Source organism: Leuresthes tenuis, unplaced genomic scaffold, assembly GCF_036924035.1.
Source record: "Leuresthes tenuis unplaced genomic scaffold, fLeuTen1.0.hap1 SCAF_16, whole genome shotgun sequence".
In the NCBI taxonomy this organism is placed as follows: Eukaryota; Metazoa; Chordata; class Actinopteri; order Atheriniformes; family Atherinopsidae; genus Leuresthes; species Leuresthes tenuis.
In genome coordinates, this window is record NW_027325370.1 from 30,568,959 (window position 1) to 30,594,866 (window position 25,908).

At 42.2% G+C, this 25,908-nt stretch overlaps 1 protein-coding gene across 1 annotated transcript; it reads right to left on the reverse strand.

The window, feature by feature from the left end:
• Positions 1–15,826: 15,826 nt before the first annotated feature.
• LOC140272140 (pancreatic progenitor cell differentiation and proliferation factor B-like) lies at positions 15,827–19,313 on the reverse strand. The gene is made up of 5 exons (XM_072367490.1): positions 19,140–19,313; positions 18,115–18,208; positions 17,441–17,518; positions 16,670–16,763; positions 15,827–16,331 (listed from the first exon to the last, which is right to left on the reverse strand). Exons 2-5 carry the CDS (start codon positions 18,167–18,169, stop codon positions 16,217–16,219), a joined length of 342 nt encoding a protein of 113 aa, XP_072223591.1. The 5' UTR covers positions 18,170–18,208; positions 19,140–19,313; the 3' UTR covers positions 15,827–16,216.
• Positions 19,314–25,908: the final 6,595 nt, after the last annotated feature.

Sequence of the window (25,908 nt, forward strand, 5' to 3'; positions counted from 1 at the left end):
CATAAAGTTTACATCTGGCTCTCTCTGACCGATCAACTCATACTATGAGAGTCAGCTGCATGCATGCTATGGCACAGGGCAGTAGGAACAAATGGCCAAGGGTTCATAAAAATGCAAAGTACAGTGTGGTAAACAGTCTGTGTCGTTGTCTTAGTTCGCAAGTAAACAAATGAACATATATGATGTTCACTAGAATGCATCATGCTGTGTGGAAAACATCCTATGTCTTACTTCACAAGTAAACAGAATCAATACATCTGTTACTAACCGTAGGATGGATGTAGACCAGGTGTGAAGAGCAAATGGGTTGAAATTAGCACTTCAAGAAATTTTTAAAACACTCCCTTATTTCTATGGAGGGGGATGTAAGACTATATAAAATGGTTCAGGTATTTACGTCGGGGGCTCAACCGAGACAGGACAGGAATCATGGACTCTGGTACGCAAAAGTCTCCTTAAAACTTTAGATCTCTTAGGTCAGTACTTGTAATAGTAAAAAAAAAAAACAACAAACAACTTTTTTTTTAGGACGGAAAACAAGAGCTGACATCCATGCACAGCCAACCGGCGGTTCTTTGGCACTCTTAGGAGTATTCAACAGTGAGTAAAAAAGATCTGATGATAAACATATGAATGCGTGTATAATTATATTACCACACCATGACAGAGTGCTAATTTCCAGAGTTGGACGCTGAGGATTTGGATGACTTCATATTGACGCAAGCCGATTATGGTAATGTTTCTTTAACTTTAATAACCTTTAACAAGTGAAATGTTTCAATGAAATAACATCAGATGTAACTGTTTACAGATTTATTAAACAGTGTGGAGCAAGGGCTTCCCCGAAAGAAGAACCCAGCCGTGTTTGAGGGAGATTTGACTTTCATCGCACCGAGCGGGGGAAACAGACTTTCCCTGAATAAATCCCGGCTACGACGAAGACTGCTCCCTGTTCAGCACAATCAGTTTTCAACGGAGTGTCCGAGTGCTACTACAGAGGACGGGCAGCAGGAAACATCGGTGTTACACACACCACCGAGCATACGTTTCTCCCCTCGAATAATACCGCGGCCCGAGTCGTCTGTGAGCGGCCTCAATACCGATACGGTTGAGGGCGAGGGGGCACGAGCTGTCGGTTTACTAGGCTGCATATCGGCGCAGCTATTAGAGGTGCCGGGCATTGTTCGCGGAGAGGAAGGACCCCTCGCTAAACAGCCTGATCTGCGGGGTAAGTTTAATAAAAAAAAAAAGAAACTCATCACTCTTTGTTTTTGTTTTCTCACGTGAGCGCGTAAGCGTCATACGTCATCAACACGGATGTGACGCATAGGGAGAGAGTGAGGGTGGGAGGGGTTAAAAGAGCGCAGCCTTTTTCAGTAGAACTCATGTGAAGTGCCTGTAAAATAAGCCAGTTGATATATTATTACTGCTCTGTCCACTTATCCGTGCTGCATTCAACGGGAGCATTACATGGTAACATCTATGCAAATTTCACATAGTGTATATTTAAGCAAGGTTTTTTATTTATTTATCTATTTTTATGCTATTAAACTGTGTTTCAATTTGACAGAATCTGATGTTATAGTTCCTGTGAGGTCCGTGGTAAAGAATCGACGGTGCAATAGAGTGCGCAACAGACTGTCGCTTGTCCGAGGGTTAATGAAAGGTACAGCTTCTTCCTCTTCATTTTTTTCTCTTTTCTAATTTATTATTATTATTATTATCATTATTAATAATAATATTATTAATATTATTAATATTATTATTATTATTTAAATTATTATCATTATTATTAACATTTTTTTTTATTATTATTTATTTATTTTTAAAACATTCACAATCACTGAACCAGGTATATTTAAAATACTTTTATGGTTATTTCTCCTTCATCCACAGAGGCCGATCTGTCGATAGAACGGATAAGTCCTACAATACGTCTCGACCCTCGTCTGTGGAGGAAAAGAAACTCTACAATCCGACATGAAAAATCAAGAGCTCGGGCATTCATGAGAAGTAGCGAGATTCTTATACAGAAAATTAACCGTGACTTGAAGGTGATTTCGAAGTAAAGTAAATGTGTGTATATATATAAGTAGATATCTTAACCCCTCTTAGCCATTCTCAATTCTGTGTAAAGATGGATAATCAAGCAGGCAGAGCTGTGCCGGCTGTAATATCCGAGGCTGTGGGAAATTTGGAAAACATTCCCATACCGGTTCATGTGTGTAATTACTTTACACCACTGGAGTATGCGCTCCTTAATGTCGATTATCAGTCATCTCCTATGAATATTGAAGAAGATGAAAATGATGAAATCGATGTGTTACACGAATTAGAATCATCAATCCTAAATGCAAAATGAGTCACCGAATACTGTCTCATCAAATCCAGCTCCTTGTGTCACATCACTAGATACAGCCTTAGCGAATAGTGCTTCTCAAACTTCAGCATCAGATACTGTCTCACCAAATCTTATTTCTTTACCTTCTCCAGCTGCAGCAGAACAAACTCGGCAGCATGGTAGGGGGTTGAATCAGGAGAACGTAGCCGTCCCTGAATTAGAATCATCAATCCTGAATTTAAACGGGCCTCCGCCACCCGCCCTGAGTTTGCAAAATGAGTCACCGAATACTGTCTCATCAAATCCAGCTCCTTGTGTCACATCACTAGATACAGCCTTAGCGAATAGTGCTTCTCAAACTTCAGCATCAGATACTGTCTCACCAAATCTTAATTCTTTACCTTCTCCAGCTGCAGCTTAACAAACTCGGCAGCATGGTAGGGGGTTGAATCAGGAGAACGTAGCCGTCCCTGAACAGAATCGGAGAGATACACCTCCACCGATTGAGCGTGAACGTTTCAATTGTCTTGAAATAAGACGTCCCGTCACAATACCGCGTCCGTGCCCTGATAGAATGCCCAACATCGCTGAGTTCACTTCAGCTGTTATGAGCAATCTTATTGAAGTGGCAGAAACCGCGCAATCACACGCCAGATGTAATGATGTTGTCCAGCTAGAATTAGTAGGTGAGAGTATTTCTCAACACATTACCGTTTCTGTCACAAACGAGTCTGATTTAATCCTTAAAGCCTTTCTGGACTTTTTAGACGAGTTAACTCAATCGAACGCAGAGATTGCCTCTGATACAAACATGGAGTTAGTCCTCCAGGTAGTAAGAAACCCTACAGGGGGCGCCAAACGGAAGGCTTCAAAAACCTTAGAATGCGAATTAATCCATAAGAAAAAACGTCACTTGTACATTACAGATAACTGTGACAATCAGCTCAGTTTCGCCATCAGTCTCGCGCACGTCTCCGGCTCTAAATTTACCGATAGTCAGGCTTCGGCCCAGGCGAGAGAGTGGCAGCGTCAGGCAGGGCAGACTGTTCAGACGCCTGTATCTTTCAGTGATGTTGGAAAATTCGAAAAAATCCTAAACAGAAAAATTGTGGTGTGTCACAGAACCAAGGGTGATCTAGCTCTGTGTAAATTAGAGACTGATTTCAGAGATTGATCAAGCCCAAGAAAGAGTTCTGTTATTACTCCAAAACCATTACTATGGAATAAAAAACCTCAAAGGATTTTTAGGGTCGAGGTACATTTGCGTGCACTGTTACACCAGTTACAATCAGCCACACTCACACTACTGTCCTGGTTAGTGTCCTGTGTGTTGCGACTCGTCATCTACAAATCAAGAGCTCAGTCCTGTATTTTGTGGTGATTGCAAAAGAAGCTGTCGTAACTCGTCGTGCTTCAACAGACACAAAGATCCTCGTGAGAGACCCCGAGCCAGAATGCAAGTGAGTGATTGTGATCTGATTAAAAGGTGTCCGACGTGTAAGAGATTTTGTCGCGTTGCGATGACTAAGGTAAAAAAAACCCACATGTGTGAAGGTTTAAAATGCACAATCTGTGGTGAGAAACTGACCCCCGGTTCTACAGCAACTCTCAGGGGACACCAGTGCTACATTCAGCCTAGCAGAGCCGACGAACGGCTTGACGAAAAACTGATCTTTTATGATTTTGAATCCTTAGTCGGTCAGAACGATGTGCATGTCCCCTTTCTGGTCTGTGCAAGAACGCTGAAAGGTGTCGAGTGGTCTGCCTACGGATTACGGATTGGATTGTGTCAGGAAATTCCTCCTCCATTTCAGGAGACCACGCTACCGTGGATACACGTTTATTGCTCACAACAGACGAGGTTATGATAGCTATCTAATCCTTAACGTCATGGTGCAACTAGGTATGAAGCCCTCTCTCATCACACAGGGGAGTAAAATTCTCTGTTTTACAGACTGTGAATATGGTTTGAGATTCATCGATAGTCTGTCATTCCTGGCTATGAAACTGAGTATGATGCCGAAAGCATTAGGTTTCAGTGATCATACCAAAGGTTTCTTTCCCCACAGATTCTCTTCAGAACAGAATTTGAAATATGTGGGGCCTTTTCCTTCACCGAGTTACTACTCTGTAGAACTCATGAGCCCCAGTGAGCAGGGAGAGTTCTAAAGATGGTACGATGGAGTTTGTAAAGGCACCTTTAACTTTCGTGAACAGAGCATGCTTTACTGCAAAAATTATGTAGACATACTCTTCAAGGGGTGCGTCAAATTCCGCAAGCAATTCTTTAACGAGACGCGCGTGGACCCCCTGAAATGCATCACGATCGCGTCGGCCTGTATGAAGGTTTTTACCGCCAACTTTCTGCAGCCTAAAACCCTGGCCATACCTTCACCCGTTGATTACAGTCAGCAGAGTAAGACCTTCTCAAACGCATCCATCCAGTGGCTGGAGTGGTTAGCGTTTAGCAGAAGGATTGAGATTAGCCACGCGTTAAACACAGGGGAAAAGGGAATCAGTCCTTATCACGTAGATGAGTATGCGGAAATTGACGGTGTGAGGGTAGCTTTTGAGTTTCACGGCTGTTTCTTTCATGGCTGCCCCATCTGCTATCTGCCTCAGGACGCATGTCCGCTGAGGAAGGAGCCGTTTGAAAAGTTCTATGCAGAGACCCATGAGAGAGAGAGAGTGCTTCAGTCAGTGTATGGTCTTCGTCTGCATATCATGTGGGAGCACGAGTGGACTGAGATGAAAAAGTCCCATCCGGAGGTGATTGAATTTCTCAAGAGCTTTAACGCCCCTGAACCTCTCTCTCCCAGACAAGCACTGTACGGTGGTCGGACCTGCGCACTCAGGTTGAGGTACAGTGCGGGGGTAGATGAAACTGTGCACTACGCTGACTTTACATCTCTTTACTCCTATGTAAATTGTAGCTTTCCTTACCCTCTCGGCCATCCCAGAATTATTTGCAAAGATTTTGATGACCCTGGCAGCTACTTTGGTTTCATAAGAGCTGTTGTTTATCCTCCGCGTAGGCTGTTTTTCCCAGTTTTACCTTACAAGTCATCTCACGGAAAACTTGTATTCACTCTCTGTGAATACCTGTGCTGAAATGAATAACCAGGCAGGTGCATGCAACCACAACAAGGTAAACAATGTATTCATTGCAGCATTTACCACCGCATATGCACGTTTAAAGCTGTACAGCTGTCTGGAAGTAATGCAGGACAAAATTCTCTACATAGACACAGACAGTCTGATCTATGTGGTGAAAAAAGGTGAGACTCCTCTGAAACTGGGAAACTATCTGGGGGATTTGACCGATGAGCTGGGGGGTGACACAATTCAGGAATTTGTTGCAGCAGTACCCAAGAGTTACGCCTACCAGACCAGAAATCAGAAAAAAGTGTCGATGCACGTTAAAGGCATCACTCAGACGCATGAATGCAGCGAGAAGGTCAACTTTGACCTAACAAAGAGTTAGTGGAGGGATACTTGGCTGGGTCCAGAGAAACGGTGATCGAGACCCCTCAGCGTACCATCAGAAGAGATAAAAAGGGGTTTCTGTTAAAAAATGTGACATTCCCGAAAACGTTCCGGGTGGTGTATGACAAGAGACGCCTTTTTCCTGACGGTACAACTCTGCCTTTCGGTTATTAAGGTATTAAGGTGGTTAAGAGGGGAAAAAGAAAAAAATGTCGCAATTTTCTGATATGAAGGAGATTGATTTTGACCCCAGACTAAAGACTCCTTTTTCATGTCTGATTGTGGGGCCCAGCGGATGTGGGAAATCGTTTTTTGTTAAAAGTGTTTTAAAAAAGTGCAACCATGTGATGGATGATGTACCTGATAATATTGTTTGGATTTATACCTCTTTCCAACCATTGTACGCTGAACTGCAGTGGCTGAATAAAAACATCAAATTTGTGGAAGGATTGCCTCATTCTTTTGAAGATGAAAATCTGTTCCCTCCTGATCGTAAGCACTTTACAGAGCGAGACGAGGGTGCAGATGAACATAGTCTGCATAAAAAGATAAAACCTCCGCGCTTTTCACCATAAATTTCTGTAAAAAAAAAAAGATACCGTCATTTGTTCTCAATAAAAATTTTTTTGATTCCAATTTTCAGAGTCTACAGAGTCATCACTTTCATGCATTCAAAATTTGTAGCACTCTTTGAACATCTGTAAAGAACAGGGTCCGTGATGAAATGAGGTAGCACTGTGCTTTCTGATGCATCTCTGATATTTTTTCACAAAGTTAGATACCATCACATCATTTTTAAGAACATCATCACTGTAGGAGGATAATACTTGTTGCAGAGACATTCCGCACGCCCGGTGGCAGAGGTAATAAACGCACTGCTGACCGCACACGGTAGACAAGGTGTTCTGAAGTTGGCGATTATGGTACGTTATCTTCAGGGATCGGTCTTTCAGAAATGACACAATGTCTGAGGGGTAGTGAGAAAAATCTGGCGGTAGCCCGTAAGAGTCGAAAAAGGTGGCTTGACCGTTCTCCTCCAGAGTCAGAGCTAGCCAGTGCTCCCCAGGCATGTGAGAAGGATGTGTGTTCACAATAAAGTAAGCCGGCTTTGTAAACGTTTGTGTGAGCAAGGGGAGTTGGTCACTAGCCCACACGCCACAAAATAGGTCTCCCAGTAGATGGTGCAACAGGCTCTCCAGTTGGTGGTTATTCATGCTTACTCTTTTAATAAAAGTCCACCAGCACCTGTCTTCTCGAGTTGATCTCCAAAATGGAATCGTAACATGCGTAGACAATGAGGGTTGTGGTGTGAGTTAACGGAACTCTAAACCTCGCCTCCAGTCTTAAATTCCCATTAGAAACAGGTGAGTCGCTATCCTCACCAGGATTGAGATTAAAGATAAACAGCGAGTAACCGTTGTTAAATTCTTCACGTGTGATACTCAGAGGGAGATCTTTTAAATGACGACCTGTCGCTGTAAACAAATTGTAAAATTCCCGGACTGAAATGCCTTGGTTGAACTGAGGCTGGAACGCCTTGGCGGGAACTTGTTTACCATCCTGACAAAGAGCTAGATACTCTATATCCATATGTTTAAAGTTGAAGGGTGACAAGTCCCTTCTTCCCGTGAATGCCTCGTGGTGCACCATATCTAAAACAATATATTTAGGCATGGCTCCCAGAAAGAGATTCTCCTGATTACATATCCTCGAATTTTCAGGGATGGAGTATGTTTTTACAGTCACTCGTGACAGTGGGTAGAGAGCGTTTCCTCTCATTAAGGCCGATGTGTGGCCTAAACGAACAGCGGGGGAGACGGAAACTTTTTTGATAAAAAGAGAGGCTCCTAATATCATTAATCGGTAAGTCGACTCTCTGGTTCCCATGAGATAGAAGGCCTCACTGGCTCTGGTTAGTTTAACTCTCATATCTACAGAGTTCAGCAGGAGCCTTTCGCAGAAAAAAATATCCCCATGGAGGGGGCCCAATAGGTGTACTTCTCTGGAATTAGCTGTACAGAGAGCCCTCTGGTTTAGCCCTCTGTTTGGCCCATTATTGGTTACTATAGAGTCTATGGCGCCGGCTGTGTCTTTACAATAAAGACCAGCGCTGAACTGACTCTTTAACGTGTCTTCAGAAAAGTTTAGCAGAGTCTCGATCATAGCTCTATATGGGTGGGTGGCACTAGACTGTGAAATTAATCTATCACCCAGAGTAACATCGCATTGACTGAATAGTGTATTGAGAGGATAATTGATGAGACCCACAGGTGCGTCGTTCGCCAAGTTTGTGCCGTCTGCATTGGTGATCTTCACGCGTAGATGTAACAAGGTATCGTTGAGATCCAGATACTTTTCACCATCTCCCGGTATAAAAAACTCAATCGGACCATTCTCAGTAATAGCGGATAGAGGCATAATTTCCGTGTAGATCTTATCCTCGATAGAAAGCTGGGTCATAGGGACTGAAAATAAGTCCAGTTCTGCCAGGGTGCACTCAGGGGATTTGTGATGCAAAAGAGCCATGTTTCACTCTCTTTCTCTCTCTATTTATGATTCAGTGAAATATATCCCTGCTCCGTGCAGACTTCCTCCCTTTAGGCTTGATCCTTCCAACTGACTTCTTTCTTTTGAGCGGCCTCACTATTTGTGACCTCCTCACACGTTCACCCGGCGGCCGCTTTCTTGGTCTTCGTGACAGAACCATGATACCCGATCCTTCTTGTCCTCCCGTCTCTGCAGGACCAGAGATCCTTCTCATGGTTTTGCCTATGACATCTGAGGCAATGTTTGTAGCTGCTGTTTTCAGATGAGGCTTAGCTATAGCAAAACCTTTTTTAACAAGGGGGGCTACGAAGCGAAATAATTTTGAAAATATAGAAGCTATTCCACGACCGTACATTACAGGTGCTCCATAAAAACCAGGCAGGGTACCTCCGACCTGGTTCTGGTAATAGTTTACGAAGCGGTGAGGATCATCCCTCATGTTTATCTGAACCATGTTGCTTTGTTTTGTTGTCCTCCTCCTGACACAGACACAGACCTCTGACTGAACGTTTGTTTGATAGTGACTAATGAGTCTGTGATCAACCCGTTTTTATATATATATATTACCTCTTACTCTCTCTGTGATATTAGAGTGAATGACCATCATTTCATTACGTGTTGTGATATCACGGGTCGGAAGTGTAGTCTCACAATGGTTTTCCCATAAGTAAAATTTACCGGAGTGTTTTGATCCGTTTTAATCTCTATGTGGATGTTTTCAATATGCCTCTTTGCTACAGGTAGATAGTTGACCGGGTTAAAAGTATGCGTAATTATATCGCCAAACTTACCCTCTACTCTAGCTGTTCGCAAGAGCGGGGCATAAGCATCGCCGACTATCTGAGGAGCAACCACATCGCTGTAACAGTAAAGCTGGTAGAAACTTGCTTTTAAATCCATCGGGTAAGGGGCACTCCTTTTATCAAATACGATCCATTTGCCAGGCTCCACACCTAGCATGTAGCTCAGTGGTGGATAAAAACGCAGGTGGTACTGGCCACCTGCCTGATACACGAGTCTATTTTCCACCGTGTTCACGACTAAATAAATATCAGAACCTATTTTTCTAAGGTGACCCTCAATCTCGGCTTTGAGCTGATTCAAATCCTTGAAATGTCCCCATCCTATATTGTGGCGGTAGAACTTTTCCAGCCCCGCTTTCCTCCATTCAAAAAAAGCATGGTCCTTGGGGGCATTTGCCATGTGTACGGATAAGAAATCTCCGTCAAGGCAACCTGCCACGAACCTTCCAAATCGATATGCTGGGCTAAATCCACGCGGAAACTGGAACTGGTATTATTCTTAAAGACGTTGAGACTAGCGTTGGAGGGCAGGGTGATATAAAACCCCTCATCCTCTACCGTTCGGTTCATGGTGTAATGTAGCGGGCTAGGAGTAGCGATGGCCCCCTTTATACCTCGTGAAGGTCACTGGCTCTGACCCAGCTGTTGAATTTCTCAGGCCAGTTTTTCCAACGGACAAAAACCTGTTTTACACCCCTGATGTTGCGTCGTTTTAATATCTTCTCCACTTGATACATCTTGTCTTTATTCAGTTTAACTTTTTGAATCTCCTCCGCGTAAAATTAACCTTCAATAGCTTCTCCATCAAAATCTTTGAGTTTGTACACAGGGGGAGATCGTGCAAGCTGCTCGGTCACTGTAAACACTTCATCTGTAAAACTTTGTTCATATTTCTTGTCAAACACGCCTCGCAGTTTAGATATTCTTACAAGATCTCCTTTTTTAAACTTTATCCTTGAGTCCTTGCAGCGTCGATCGCGTGCAGAGCCGTACAGGTTCTGAAAAACTTTAAAGGTGTTTTCTAGAGTCACCTCTACAGGCTTCATTTTGATGCTCGTGTGGTAACTGTGGTTGTAACTTTCCACGAGATCCTGCAGGACGTCGAGGTATCGACGTGTGTTATTAGCAGTAAAATATCTCCACATCCTGGTTTTTAACGTGCGGTTAAACCTCTCAATCACAGATGCCTTTACCTCGCTCGGAGTAGCAAAATGCACAACTCTGTGGTTCTCTAATAATGCCTTAAATTTTTTGTTAAAAAATTCTTTCCCCGCATCAGTTTGAAGTTTTTTAGGGGTCTCGCTTTCTCTAAAAACAGATTCAAAAGCCTTTACGACCTCAGCGGCTGTTTTTCTCTTCATAGTGCGAACGTAAGCCTTTTTTGAAAACACGTCAATGACGGTTAATAGATAATTATACCCGTCATTGTACTCAGCCAAGGCCTGCATGTCGCAGAGATCTGCTTGGAATTGTTTTAAGGGGCTGGTGACAAAAACTCTGTTTCTCGGAAAATGTATTCTTGCAGGTTTATGTAGAGTATATGCATCTTGCTCTGATAAGAAGTCTTGCACTTTTTCGCACGCGACTTTCATACCCGTTTCGTCCTGTACAGCTTTACAGCTGGCATCATCTTCACAAATGTTACACGCAGTTAGAAGATGTTGAATGGAAGCAATGAATCGTTGATTATAAAGTCTCCGCATCAGAGTGTAGTAATGGTCATGAAAAAAGTCGTCCTCGAGGACATCCTTGCACTGATGTTGGCGTAAACTAGGGTGATCGACAGGTGGATCCTATCGGGTAGAGCGTTAAGCAGCGGTCATCAGGCGCCGAATTTGAGAACTCGATCTCGAGAGAAGAGGAGGAGTTTGAGGAGAAGAAAGACTCAGACGAAGTCGCTGGTGAAGGAGGGTGATATGGCTCCAGGTAGTATCTGTCGCTGTCTGGTGATCCAAACTGCGGTGATGTGGATGTTGCAGAAGGGGTCCCTGTATGCATCAATAGCGACGGAGAAGCATTCTCCAGATCGCGGTCAGTGATCTCCTCGCACAATGTCTTCTGGACGCTAGTTCTCATCCTGTTCCTCGTGTTGATCGGTGTATGACCTGTGCAGGAGTGTGTCCTTATAAACCTGAAGGGGGTGTGGTTATTGAGGTTGAGGAGGAGGGTTCTCAGCGGAGGGAGGTCTACACAGCCAGGGTTTTCTTGACTGCTAGAATCTCACCACAGTTCTGGCAACTGCGGAACAGCATGGAAACTCGATCCGCTATATCATTCATCTTCTCCACCCAGGCTGCATGAGGTATTGCTAACAGCGTCCTAAACACACCACAGTCAGAGTTATAACACTCAAGAACAAAAAGATCCCCCTCTTCATTCTCATTAGATTTCCGGTGGCTTGCACGGAAGAACCAACGGCCTGTAACGCCTGTTTTAGATTGCCACACAGGAGTGAAAACCATCCTTGTTTTGGCCAGCTCAGCATCATCCAGAGGATTCTTCAGTCTCGGACTCTCCAGTCTCGGTTGTTTGGCTGCAGACGCTGCTGGGATTTCTTCGGGTTCTTCTTTCACTGTTAACACCTCCTCAGCCGAGCCCTTGCCTCCTTCTATATGACGCGGTATCGCTAGTTTCAACACTCCGCAGTCGTTGGAAGTTAGCATACCCACAGTGGTCAGAGGTCCCGGCTTCTCACCACCCTCGTCAAGCTGATACAGACAGAGCACACGTCCTCTCCGGTGCCTGCGTAGATTTCTCCTCTACACTCACTCTGCTTCTTGTCCTGGGCATCTTGAATCAGCTATCTTTCACCCCAAAGTCGTTCTCTACACACTGACTGTCTCAGGGTTTTTATCCTTTACTCGAAACCCCTCCCCTGTCCACCCATTGGCCCTCAAAACTGGGGTCGAACAATACCCCCCACACATCTAATTATTTTCCCATCTTTACCTTACAGGGACCGGTCTTTGAAGCTGTTAAAATGTTGACCGCTTCTACAACTTAACCTTTTCTATTAACCCTAACCCTTTCTCTTATTTAAACATTCAACTAATATATTTCTCACAACCTCCTGACTTTAGCTGTAATCATTCTTAACCCTAGCCATAAACACCCCCTTCCTTAGATGTCAAAGACCTCTTCAACAGATGGCTAATCTATGTCAAACAAAGGTCACACGTCAAAATAGCTTGATCGATCGATAAGAGGCCAAAAGTCATATCCCCAGATGTCAGCAAACGGATGTCAAACAAAGGTCACCTGTCATATTAATTTGATTGATCGATAAGAGGTCAGAGGTCACCTGTCAAAATGAGTTTGATCGAAGGTATCCTATATTATCTCTGCTGTGGTTGCTACTGCACAAAAAGTAGATCGTCAACAGATCAAGAAACTCACAGACTCCATGAATGGAAGGCTTATCACTGTTATTGAATAGAAGGGTGGCTTTATTGGTCATTGTTTTTTTTATTTAAATGTCAGAATGTGTATTTGAACATTTTGAGTTGTTTGTTTATAATTCCCACTTGAAAAGATGAAAATAAGAAAGTGAGATAGGAAAATGTGTATTATTAAATTTACTTGTGTAATAATTATGCACACTAATAGTTGCCCAATAATTGTGCAAATATATAGATATTCTCCTAAGAAAGCCAAAACCTCACTTTTAGCTTATCAATTACAGCAACTGTGCCATTTTGGTTGTCTTTGGCAGACTTCCTGTTATGTTAAGGGGAAGGTAGTCCTTGTGCATGTTGTGTTGTCATTGTTCATTCTGACTTTAAGCATCTGTGTGATGGGCAAGTCGATTTGCTTCTAGCAGGTTTGTGTGTACTGGCACTTTTTCTTTTCAATCTGCATGCAGATTAGCAAATTGAACAGTAATGCATACTTTTTACCAACCCCATAATAATATAGTTAAGTTCAGCATTGTTTTCCTCTTCTTGTTCATTTTGCTGTTTAATCTGTTGAGGAAAAGTCTTTTTAACTTTGTAATTCAATGTATATATTTTTTTATATAGCAGTCTCTGGTACCAGTTTATTCTGTTTTCAAGTTGATTAGTCATACACATAAAATGCTATTCATGCACACAAGTGAGAGATCCATGATTTAAATTGTGAATTGTGTACTGGACTTTCAAACAATTTCAAAGAACAAGGAAGTTTGTATTTACTTATTTATCAGAATTATGCTTACAATTGATTTTCACGTCAAAAGTAGAGTAGAAAGGTGCAATGATGCAACACAATACAAAGCAATAAACAGAATAAAAGCAGTCACATCCTATATGGTACACAGTTGTACTGATTTGCAGTTTTATAGCCTTTTTGTAACAGGTTTTGATGTTATTTTGCATATCCTTCAAAGTCTATGTAAAATGGTGAAAGGGGGCTCTTATTCTGAGAATATGCTAATGTTTGTCAATTATAAAAGAAGAAAAAGAAGCTGAGCCCATTTTTTTTCTTGACAAAGTTATTCAAGTTTCTGACAAAATACAGTTTTGTTACAGTTTAGGCAGTGTTTTTTTCTTTGTTGACTTGGACTGCTGGTCTGAGTTTTCCTGCATGATGGATGTTTACACAAAGAGCCAAAGTTACACAACTCAAGTCTGGGTTCAGCAGCACCTGAAGGACATGAAGTGCTGCTCGCTCAGTGTTTACTTTGTTCCTGAAATAGCGCTGGACAAAAACCATTGAATCACTCCTTGGCCAACAGTCATTTCAGCTCCAGTTCCTAAAAGGGTTATTCAACCCTGTACATACAGAGAACTGTATACTTGATCCAGGTTTTTGACATATCACAAATTCCAATAGAATTGTTGGTGTTTTTAAACTTGCGTCTTAACCAAATGTGATAAGTAGTACCATTTTCTTTCTTTTTTAATGTACAAAAATAGCTTTGTTTTCAACGTGTCTATAGACTAACTCAGAATTATGGTCATACTTTAAACTTGGCTGTTCAAAAAATTGGAATTGTGGAAAAATTGTCAGTTTGAGATGATGCTGTATCCAATCATGACTAACATGCTTTTTTCATTGCCCCAACTTTTACAGATACAAATTAAATTGTTGAAAAGTTGTTGAGACAGAAGAAAAGTAGCTCCAGATCCACTAAACTTGATTACATAACCACTGTTCTGATTTCAAAGAGGCACTGAGAATCGTCAGGAAAACGAAATTGTCTGAACACGTTCCTGGGCCTGACTTGGTTGTAAATAATTAATTTAATTAAAGGAATCAACCACAGCTTCAGTTGTGTAGGTAGTAATTAACAATTGTGTATGCTTTATATTTACTTCAGTGCTATGCACCATGACTAACAGGAAATACACAACATATCAACAGCAGCCTTATTTGTTATGTTATTGATCAGAAATTTAAATATTGTCATATTCTCATTATATCCTGTAACATTAGATTCAAGATAGTTTTATTTATCACAAACACAATCAAACAGTGAAATACCCTAAATCTTGACTTTTTTTTTCCAATTTCTGGAGGTGTCTGAGCCTCTAAAATATGGCATCAAATTCATATGCAGCATGTATATGGTTCAGACAGGTTTGTTTGACTATAGGGGGAGCCATAGAGCAAAATGCTAACCTATGGACCTGCCCCGTACTCTTACGTCCTCATTTGCTGCCCACACAAGTCCTAGTCAGTCGTTCTTATTTGCTACGTATTACACTTTGCTTTCTGATTTTTGTTAACCTTTTGTTTTATTGGTCAAATTTAGGTTTTGTATTTGTGTGTCTATTCTAAGAGGCACTATTTTCAAAGTGCTTTGAGATTACTTTTGTTGTCATGGATGTTTTTCAAATTTACTTAATTTTTTTTTCCATCACTTTTTAAATCGCTCTGGGCAGCGTGTTTGCATGAGAGGTGCCAAATAACTTTAGAAATGCAGTAATTTCCACTTGGCAAAATATAAAATCATGTACATACATTTAATATATATATATATATATAAATAAAGGCTATATATTTTATTCTTAATGTAACCAGAACTAAGGAATTGTTTATCGACTTTAGGAAACATTAAGACAGCAGAATTCATGGTGAAGGTGGTCCTTAGAAACAGTTTTTGACAGTTAAATTTTGAGAACACAAACTGACTACCTGTCAAGTCTAACCTTAATAAGCGAATCATTGAGTTTATTAACATTCTTCCATCTATGTTGGTTTAAAGGGTTGTATGTTAAGGACAAAAACATAATTAACATGGTATTGTTATGGTCTGCTCTATGATTATTGGAGCTCAGCAGGAATGCCTGAGGTCTCTCTGGGAGAAAAGAACAGCCCAGAAAGCGACAATCATTATTATCCAGCCTTACCATGTACTGGCAAGGAAATTCTCACTTATGCCTTCATTATGCTTTCACTCGTAGAGCAAATATTCAATTCAGTTTTATTTATATAGCGCCAAATTACAACAAATGTCATCTCAAGGCACTTAAATAATATAGTCCAATTCAACTCATTGTAATCATAATCCAATTCATTTCAAAATAATAAAAGAGAAAAAAAAAAACATGTGGATCAGTTATCAAGCAACTGAATGCTGAGGGTAGGAGTTTGGAACAATGGCTTTTCATTTTCTTTGTCCTTAGTGGGTCACGTGGGGTTTTTGTAAGGAAACAGACACTAAACATTAGGCTGCAAAAGTCTACTTTATTGCATTAGCAATGTCACAAGGTGAAAAAAAAAAAAAAGAGAACAAAGGCATATGAATGTGTATGCACCACACCATGTCTACAATATCAAAAGGAAAACATTAGACAAGTTTAGGTGCACATCAGTTGCACCAGCTTGTTTTTTTCTCCCGCTCTTTTTTGGTCTGTTACCATAACTGTTAAAAAAAACAACAAAAAAAAAAACACAATAACAAGGTTATAGAAGTAACGCAGCCTATAACAATGAAAACTAGACAAAAAAAAAAAAAAAAAAAAAAGTTGTTAACGGGACAGCCACCCGTCACCTAGCGTTGGTCGATGAATCAATTCTCCCCAAAGTGCAGTGTGGGCTGGAGTGAGATGCAGGATCATGAGGAAGTGGGACTTCCTGCGTCGCTGCTCTCACTCACCTGCCGTTGCATCATCATCTCCCTGGCAACACAGGTGATCTGACCATTTGTCACCGCACCCGAGACTCCCGCCCTGCGATAACAGACACAGTAACTGAGAAAAGCTATGCTTGACCACCTGCAAAAGAGGGTGTGTGTACATGTTGGCCTGTATTGGATTGATTCATGCACAGAGAGACAAGATCTAACAAAGAAAAGAGGCAGATCTCATTCCCAAACCTCAGTCAAGAGAATGAGGATGAAAACAGACAGCTCAGCTCTATACTGAAATCTTTACATCAGTTATGGAACTTTTGCAAGAAAAGATTTGGGACCTGGAAAACTTTGCAGTGCTCGTTCCAAAACTAGGCACATGTGGCGAGTCAGAGACGTGCACAGTGCATGTCTGTGAGCGGGTCTGCTTATACTTACTTCTGTTGTGCCTCCTCAGTCAATGGAGTCATCCCCGGTTGCTTCCCAAAGAAGAAACTGGACCACCAATGGCCAGAGTCCTGCTTGGGAAGTCCTGGAGTGACAGAAAGCGCAAGTCTGAGTTTACATAATACTTAGGATTCAACACTTTGTTCTTCCAGTGCTTAGGGGAAATATCACATTTTCAGGAGTGTCTCATCTGTTAAATTAATCACGCACAAATGGCCATTTTAATACCATGGGATTGAAACGTATGCGTGTTACATTAGCTAGACGAAACAGGAGTTGTTTCAACTCCCTGTATGTGCCTGTACACAAACCTGAATTATCACCAAAGAACTTAGAAATCCTCCAACCATGAGAAACATGAAAATACAAAATGGAAAATGACTGTTCTGTGTGACTGGAGAAAGTCGGATCAGAAACCAATGCAACTGCATGTTCTGAGGCAACAGCTGACTCAATCAGGAATTACAAAACAGATGCCATGGGTGCGATCCTGTCAAATGAACAAGAAACCTTTCACAAACCCAGAAAGGAAGTGAGCTCAAGGATACCGTCGAAAGCAGACAAATGCTCTCAGAGAAATATCAGGATCTTGTCAGAAATGTACTGCGACCAACTATCAAACACAATTTTAATCTGTGGATTTAAGTTTTGGATCCTACGACAGTCCAAATTATGTTCAGATAATAAAAACTCAATTTATCAGGAAACTGAGCCAAATTAATCTTTTAAAAACACCAACTTAACAAAGAAGCAAACACTAACCTGGATGGTGAGGGATGACCTCCCCACTGTACTCTGAACTGCCACAAGAGCTGCTGCTGGATGTAGAGCCGATGCGCCCTGCAGCAGGGAAGAATCAGTTGCAGAAATATGCATTTGTAATCTTGTCTTATTTTGCTTTCTGAAACATGCTGAACGGTTGCTTCTTTCACCCAAATCTGTCCTCTATAATGAAGCGTAGAATGAGTATACCCAAGGACTTCAAATTTAATAAATAGAATAATCAAATTACATTTTTCTCTGGTTATACAACCACAGTCAGAGACAATCCAGGAGCTGCAGTGCACTCCCTATTTAAGTTGAGTCTTCAACTTTAAAGCATACGTGACTGTAAGAATCCAGTCTGACATGAAGTGTAATTACAATCAACTGGAAAATTCATCCATTACTAGACAAATGTTGAACTTGCAGTCACCATTATCACAATGTTTTCTTATTAATTTATAATACTCAGATCTCAATCTTGCTAACAAAGTTCAAATCAGGAATATTCCAAGGCGACTGCACTCTTACTCATCTTTAACATTTTCACTACCGTCATGATGCTTAGCTTGACAGGAGTAAATCACACATTTAATGTCAGTTTAAGAGCTGGTCAGCCACAGGTGGAGGGAGACATTTTCACCATGTGGAAATTAATGGAGGGGGAGACTCACTTCGGTAGTAGTCAGTGGTCGCCACAAGAGAGCCGCCTGCTGGAATTGCTGCCATTCTTCTGTTACTGGTCTGTGTAAAATGTTTGATGGAACCCTGGAGAGGTAATTCAACATCATACAACCAGGCTGGGTGACATCAAACCACAGAAGATCTTTTTACCCCAAATCTGTTTCCATACAAGACCCCACACACCGGTACAAGCTGGAAGTCATTCATACAATTGGATGTATGCAAAATTAATGTCTGCACACTTTACATACATATGTACATTACATTTTCTAGTTTTTAATCATTAAAAATGGCTATCCACCATCATGATTCTGCCAGTCTGTTAACTATATTAACCCATCTATCATATCAGCTGCCTTTGAAGGTGGTCTCCAGTCTGCTTATGATGCAAGGAACTGATCAATTTGACCGTTAGTGCATGTTAATGCAAAACAATAAGACAAAAATTAAAAAAAAAAAAATTAAATTGGGAGAGAGAAATTAGGCCGAGGCTTCCTGAACACACTGAAAATGTACAGCTTTCACAGTGAAATTATGTGACTAAACAAGAGTTTCAGCTTTGTCAGCAGGTCTCTGCTCGTTATTATAATGACGTCACGCCCCTATTGCGGGGGCCCAGCTGTTTACACTAAATTATTGCAGCAAAACGACATTTTGACATGAATCCGTTCAATCATAAACAGCTGCGAAAGAGCAACAGATGCTGCGCGTTCATCTACGGTTATGGTTGTGGGCGTCGGGAGGACATTTTGTTTCAGGACAAAAAAAAAAAACAAAGCAAAACAATGTCCGTTTACATTCATGTGTCCGTTTACATTCATGTGTCAACGATATGTTGTCGCCACTGTTCTTTAAAGGAAAACTCCAGAAAAAGACAAACTAAATGTTTTCCGTTTTTCTTTTCGACCAAAATAAAGAATCTCTTTAACAACTGAGATTATTACCTTGCAGCTAGCATCGTTAGCTCGCCCCGTCAACAGGAACCCACCACTGAAACACTCATTTTCAGCCTCACCTTTTACTGACCCACGCGGGCTCGATGTTCAGCAGCACCCACTTCAACTCAGTCAGCGAGGATGGGGGAGCAAACGCTAGGCGACGGGGCCCATTTGAAAATAAGTTTTGGGTAAATGTGACCCTCCAAGGTCCACAAGGATTTCAACACTACTTCTTATAGAATATGATGGCGGCTGGTTTTTTATAGCGAAGAATTGTGACGTAATTCGAGAGGCGGGGACCAGAATACAAACCTGCCAACCAGGTCAGGTGACAGTTGTTGGGCTATTTCACTGGTTGTGGGGGTCTTGTTTTTGTTCCCCATACTTGTAGCTGCAGTTTGTGTGTTTGTGGTGGTCGTTGTTATGTTCAAGTCCAACACAATTGGACTATGGCAGTCACACTCGCTGTTTGTGCCATGGCTGCAGAAGCATGATAGCTCTCTATGTCTTATCTTCCCTGGGGTGACAGACACAATCTGATGGCTTTTCATTGTGCCTTTTATTTCTGGTAGCTTTTCTGGGACAGCTTCATCATGTTTCTGATATCCAGAAGTATTTTATGCTTGAACTTGTGCTTATTAATGTTTTTTCACCAACCCTGTCTGGTGCACCTTTTCCGTGGGCCTTCTCAGAAAAATTCCAGGTAACCTCTTTAAAGCCCATAATGTAGGGAAGTGTGCTCATGAGATAGAAGTTTTTTTTGTGTCTATATTGAGTCACAGGCCCGTCTCTCATAAAGTGGACAGTTGTCAGATTGGGGTTGCGCATCTTAATGTCCTTTAAAATAGGCTCAATGCGCTTGTCATGCCCGAGGCTGTCTGAAATTGTTGCGAAGCACTGTACACCCTCAGACGTGTAGGCTACACTAGTGTGAATAGTGGCCTGCTGGCGGCTTCCACCAAAATGGAAAGCCTGGATTTCTTTGTGTAGTTGGCATCCATAGTTTTCAGAGAAGTCCATGTGGAACACTAATTCAGTGTCGCTGATGGTGTCTTTGAGATGCCTGCACTGCTCAGCTTGGTGTAACCATATATAATGATGTTTGGCAATAGGTCCTTCCATGTACCACTTTCACAAAGTTGCTGTATTCTTTGTCACCATTTGTAGTTTTTACCCGTTCCCACCACTGCCATGTAGTGATATTTTTTTCATTTTGAAAATCTACCTCTAATTCCATATAGCAGCAGTCCACACAGACACGATACATTCAATTCAATTCAATTCAATTTTATTTATATAGCGCCAGATTACACCAATTGTCGTCTCAAGGCACTTAAGTAATATAGTCCAATTCAAGCCAATTGGAATTCAATTCATTGTAATCATAATCCAATTAATTCATATAGAGCCAATTCAAAAAATAATATCCTAGCTAAGGAAACCAACAGATTGCACCGAAACTTGTCTTCGGTCTAATCTCCCATCCTGAGCGTGCCTGTGGAGACTGTGGAAAGGAACGACTCCCTTTTAACAGGAAGAAACCTCTGGCAGAACCAGACTCAGGAAGGGTGGCCATCCGCCTTTACCAGCTGGGGTTTGAGAAGAAAGAAAAGGAGGGAAAAGAGGGGGGAAAACACCATAACGCCATTCAAAGGATATCTGTTGGAACAGGGAAACATAGGTTAATAATCACAATAATGTCACATGTACATACAATCAATTGAGAAATTAAACAGGGGGAAAAAGAGAGCAAAGTGAGGAAAGGTGTGACGGATGAGGTCCCCCAGCAGTCTAAGCCTATAGCAGCTTAACTATGGGATGTTTCAGGATTACCTGAGCCATCCCTAACTATAAGCTTTATCAAAAAGGAAAGTTTTAAGCCTAATCTTAAAAGTAGAAAGGGTGTTTGCTTCCCGGACATTTACTGGTAGCTTATTCCACAAGAGAGGGGCCTGATAACTGAAGGCTCTACCTCCCATTCTACTTTTAGAAACTCTGGGATCAACAACTAAACCTGCAGTTTGGGAGCAAAGTGCTCTGTTAGGAAAATATCTTACAATGAGATCTTTAAGATATGATGGAGCTCGGTCATTAAGAGCTCTATATGTGAGGAGAAGAATCTTAAATTCTATTCTGAATTTAACAGGGAGCCAATAAAGAGAAGCTAAAACTGGAGAAACATGATCTCACCTGTTAGTTCTCATCAGAACTCTGGCTGCAGCATTTTGGATCAGCTGGAGGCTTTTCAGAGAATATGTGGGACAGCCCAATAATAAGGAATTACAGTAGTCCAATCCTGAAGTAACAAATGCATGAACTAGTTTCTCTGCATCACCCTGAGACAGGATGTTCCTGTTCCTGACATGCAGTCCTTTTTTTTTAACATCACATACTATACTTGCCAGTATCTCTGAAAAGCTTGCTGTCTTCCCCAAACCACTTTGGGCGAGTTCCTCTACAAGACTCTGGACATTTTCGTGGTATATGCACGTGCAGGTATCACGATCACTTGCTTTCGGCTCTGTGATGTAGAATGGATGGAGACGTAAAAACTGTCTATATCAGTCTCATTTCTTTATTCATTTCTGTACTGTACTGCTCATGGAGCTCTAAGTTTTTTGTAGGACCCTTCTCTGTACTTTAATTTTATTTTTTTTTGTCACTGTGTCCTTTTTTCCCGGTAGCAGACTGCTATTTTCTTCCCTACACAAGAACTGTGCAACTTGTGCCCTCTTCATTTCTGGCAGCTTCTTTGCTGCCCATGGCTTGTGCTTCTCACTGACGACATTTATTTTGTTGGCCCTTTTGAGGCCCTTTTTCCTTATTTTCTCCTTTTCCTTGTTTGCCTGTGCAAGTTGCCTTTCAGTTTTGTCTTTTCTTTCATTAACCGAGCAAGCCGTTTTAAAGAGTTATAATCCTTTCTTTCTGGGGTAGATGAAGCAAGTGGCTGAGTGTTCTCCTGTGTGGCTCACTGGATTGGGGTGCGCGTGCTTCATTTGGCTCACTAGATTGGGGTGCGTGTGCTTCATTTGGCTCACTGGATTGGGGTGCGTGTGCTTCATTTGGCTCACTGGATTGGGGGGGCATGTGCTTCATTTGGCTCACTGGATTGGGGTGCGCGTGCTTCATTTGGCTCACTGGATTGGGGTGCGCGTGCTTCATTTGGCTCACTGGATTGGGGTGCGCATGCTTCATTTGGCTCACTGGATTGGGGTACGCGTGCTTCATTTGGCTCACTGGATTGGGGTGCGCGTGCTTCATTTGGCTCACTGGATTGGGGTGTGCGTGCTTCATTTGGCTCACTGGATTGGGGTTCGCGTGCTTCATTTGGCTCACTGGATTGGGGTGCACGTGCTTCATTTGGTTCACTGGATTGGGGTGCGCGTGCTTCATTTGGCTCACTGGATTGGGGTGCGCGTGCTTCATTTGGCTCACTGGATTGGGGTGCGCGTGCTTCATTTGGCTCATCAGCTGAATAGGTGTTTTGGGCTGAGATTTGGATTTATCTTTGTAGTACCTAGAAATAAAACAAATTACATGGTATACAGGTTTGATTAACTACCAAGATGCCGATGCTCCAGAAGAAATACGCCCTACCAAAAACATCACATCACATTGCTTAACTAACATATCCAAGCCTTTTGCAAACAAGTTTAAACCTATTTTTCAATCATTTTTAACTGATCTGCATAATCTCTTCATTACTAAATCACAATACCTTTCTTTCTTTTTCTCAAGATACTCAGCCCTAGCTTGTGGGTCAGTATTCTTCCTGGACCTAAAAAGTCTTTGCTTTTCTTTATTAGACAGTGGCATCTGCAAGGACAAAACTGACCCTCAAACATCGAAAGCTATACTAAAACTTCATTTAAAAAAAACATAGACTAGCTCAGTATATGTATATATATATATATATATATATATATATATATATATAAATTGTTGAGGTCAACCTGTACCTCTTTCCGAGTCCGTTGATGCAGTGAAGGAGGAAGACAGAGGAGACGATATAAGAATCATCACAGTTTTATTTGCGCAGTTTGCAAAGTGCGGAGAGCAGTTCAGTACAATGCATGCGAACAGCACAAAGTACGGAAAAGCTCTGTCGTTGTCTAGGGGTGTGATGTTATATAGACTTGAGTTCAGTCTCCGCCTTATGAGATGTGTGTGCGTCAATATCTTATCTCTTCCTCTATGTGTGTGCGTATGTGTACTGGTATAAGGCGTTACTTTCAGAAGACCGTTGTGGGTGCGGTCCTAGTTTTACAACCTGTTGTTCTCAGAGATATTTCCTTATCAGGCTGCTGTGCAAGCACAGAAATGAGCAAGTCGGTTATACAGGATATCACCTTATACAGCTATCCTCACTCACAATACCCCCTTTTGATCTCTATTAAGAGATCACACAAATGGCTGAGTAACAATACATGACTAAAAATAAATTGAAAAACTTCACGCCCCCTTTTGATAACAACAAGATGATCACACAATCTCCGACATTCTGATGATATCATCTTCATCTGTATCAGGATCGGGAGGGTTCAGCAGTGGCATTACCAAAGGGGAGGGAGCCTTCCCCTCTATAGTGGTAGTTATAAGTCTAATGGCAAGTGAACGGATACATGGGATACAGCAACAACCACAAGTCACCAAAATAGCGACGAATATAGCAAGAGATACAAAAAGTGACATTATCAGAGTCTTCCATTTCCCAAACACCTTGGTCAGCCATTCATCCAGCGGATTGTCAATCCCAGAGTGTTCATGCATTGTTTTAGAGACTGGGTTCACATAACCAGAAGATCAGGGGTACAATCACGCACGTGATGGCTACACAACATGTGAGAATTTTCCAACTCCCAAACAATAACATTCTAATATGTTTCACTGTGTCTCAAGTATGATAAAAAATAGCAAGCAAAACTTTCTTGGTAAGTCAGACCTTATCTATCAGGGTGCTCTAGGCGGGGTTACCCCTAGAGGAGCTTTAAACCTTATAGTTTGTCAACATTACCCAACTCCTTAGCAAATAGCACACATTATTAAAAAGATAACATAAGGGTGATACTGCAATGATTATAACTTGGTATGACCTGTAAGAGCAAGTTTAAGCAAAGCCCCAGCAAACACGATTATGAGTATAACAAATCCAAAATAAACGAATTCAACTGCGATGACGTCATCTGGTCCCGTTCTTCTGAGAAGCACAACTCCGGGTGCTCTTTAAGGAAAGTCAGTCGCTGGTAATATGAAGAAGGTGAGGGCTGACGTTTCCAGATGAGGGTTGAGTTGGAGCCCGGGTCTAACACCCTTCCTGCTCGTAAATGATGTCGTTGCAAGGAGGCAGAAGTGTACTACTTCTGCCTGCAAAATGCCACCAGGGGATTATTCTGCCCCTTGTTGGTTGGTGGTCTTTTCCTCTGTACCAGCCGGTACAGTGTGCAAATCTTTCAGCGCCTGGTGAGTCGCTGCTAGGGAGCGTTGAGGTTCCTCGGCTGCCGCACACTGGCTCCAATGGAACCACGTATCACCTTTCCCTTTGACTCGGACTGCGTGGGAGGTCCTCTCGGTCACCTGATAGGGCCCCGTCCACCTTGGCTCCGACCACTTTCGTTTGATGACCCTCAGCAATACCCACTCAGCCTCTGGAGCCGGCGCTGGTTGGCCCTCTCCTCTGCTACTCGCCACCTGCTTTGAAAATTCTGCAACGAGACTTTGGAGTTCATGGAAATACATTTTGTGGGTTAGGTGTTGTTCAATATGTCCTGTTCCTGGCAACTTAAATTGAGGTCCAGGAAAAGCTCTCCCTGTCTGGAGCTCATGTGGTGTACACCTTGTGGACTGATTAACAGAGCTCCTGATGGACATTAAGGCTAGGGGGCAACGCATCTAGCCAATTCATTTTGGTCTGTGCACAGATTTTAGCTTTACTTCCTGCCCTTCCCCTAGCCTCAGTGCTGCTATTACTGCCAATACTTCTGCTCTTTGTGCTGACTGCTGTCCTTCCAGTCTCTCTGCTTGTCGTGTGATCAGTTCCCCTTGCACGTCTTCTACAACTGCATATGCTGCTTTCAGTCCTTCTCGTTCATCCCTGAAGCAACAGCCGTCTGTGTACAGTTCTCTGGCCCCTGGTATCGGTTCTGTTTGTAGGTCCAGTCGTACTTTCTCCTCTTTCTGCACTCTGTCCGTACACTCATGTGGCTCACCTGTTCCTAGCTGATCTGCCATGTTTATGCCTTCATGAGTGAAAGTCAGGTTTGGTGCCTCGAGAATTTTGCTCAGTCGTCTTTGTCTCAGAGCAGTCAGCGTAAAAGTCTGTGAGTTCACATAGGCCACAACGCTATGTGTGGTCAGAATGTGCAGTTGATGTCCCATGACAATGTGTGCAGTTTTTTGAATGAGCTTTGCTATCCCTGCTGCCTGTTGTGTACACATAGGATGGCGCTTTTCCATATTGTCTAGCATCACACTGATATACATTAGTACTACTCTCTCACCCCCTTTTCTCTGGAACAGGACGCCATTAGTGCAAAGTTCTGTTCCAGAGACATCCAAGTAGAATGGTAAGCTATAATCGGGTATAGCTAGGTCTGCTGCTGTGGAGAGGGCCTGTTTTAGTGCAATAAAGGCTTCCTCCGCCTCCTGAGTCCAATTCAGGGTCTCTGACAGGTTGCGCATGCCTTGTTCTTTCACTAGGGCCCGCAGAGGTCTAGTTAAGCCGGTGTAATTGGCTATGTAAGTCCTACTATAGCCCGTCAACCCTAAGAAAGACAACATGTCCTTTACCTTCACTGGCTTAGTGTGATGGAGAATAGTAGACCTGTGCTGAGGGGAGAGCCCTGCTCC

What these genes read in the sequence shown, in the direction of transcription:
- LOC140272140 (XM_072367490.1), bottom strand. Translation starts at nt 18,169, where the DNA reads ATGGCAGCAATTCCAGCAGGCGGCTCTCTTGTGGCGACCACTGACTAC. An exon ending in GACCACTGACTACTACCGAA is followed by an intron (nt 17,519 to 18,114) that starts GTGAGTCTCCCC and finishes TCCCTGCTGCAG; the next exon opens with GGCGCATCGGCTCTACATCC. An exon ending in GGTCATCCCTCACCATCCAG is followed by an intron (nt 16,764 to 17,440) that starts GTTAGTGTTTGC and finishes CTGTCACTCCAG; the next exon opens with GACTTCCCAAGCAGGACTCT.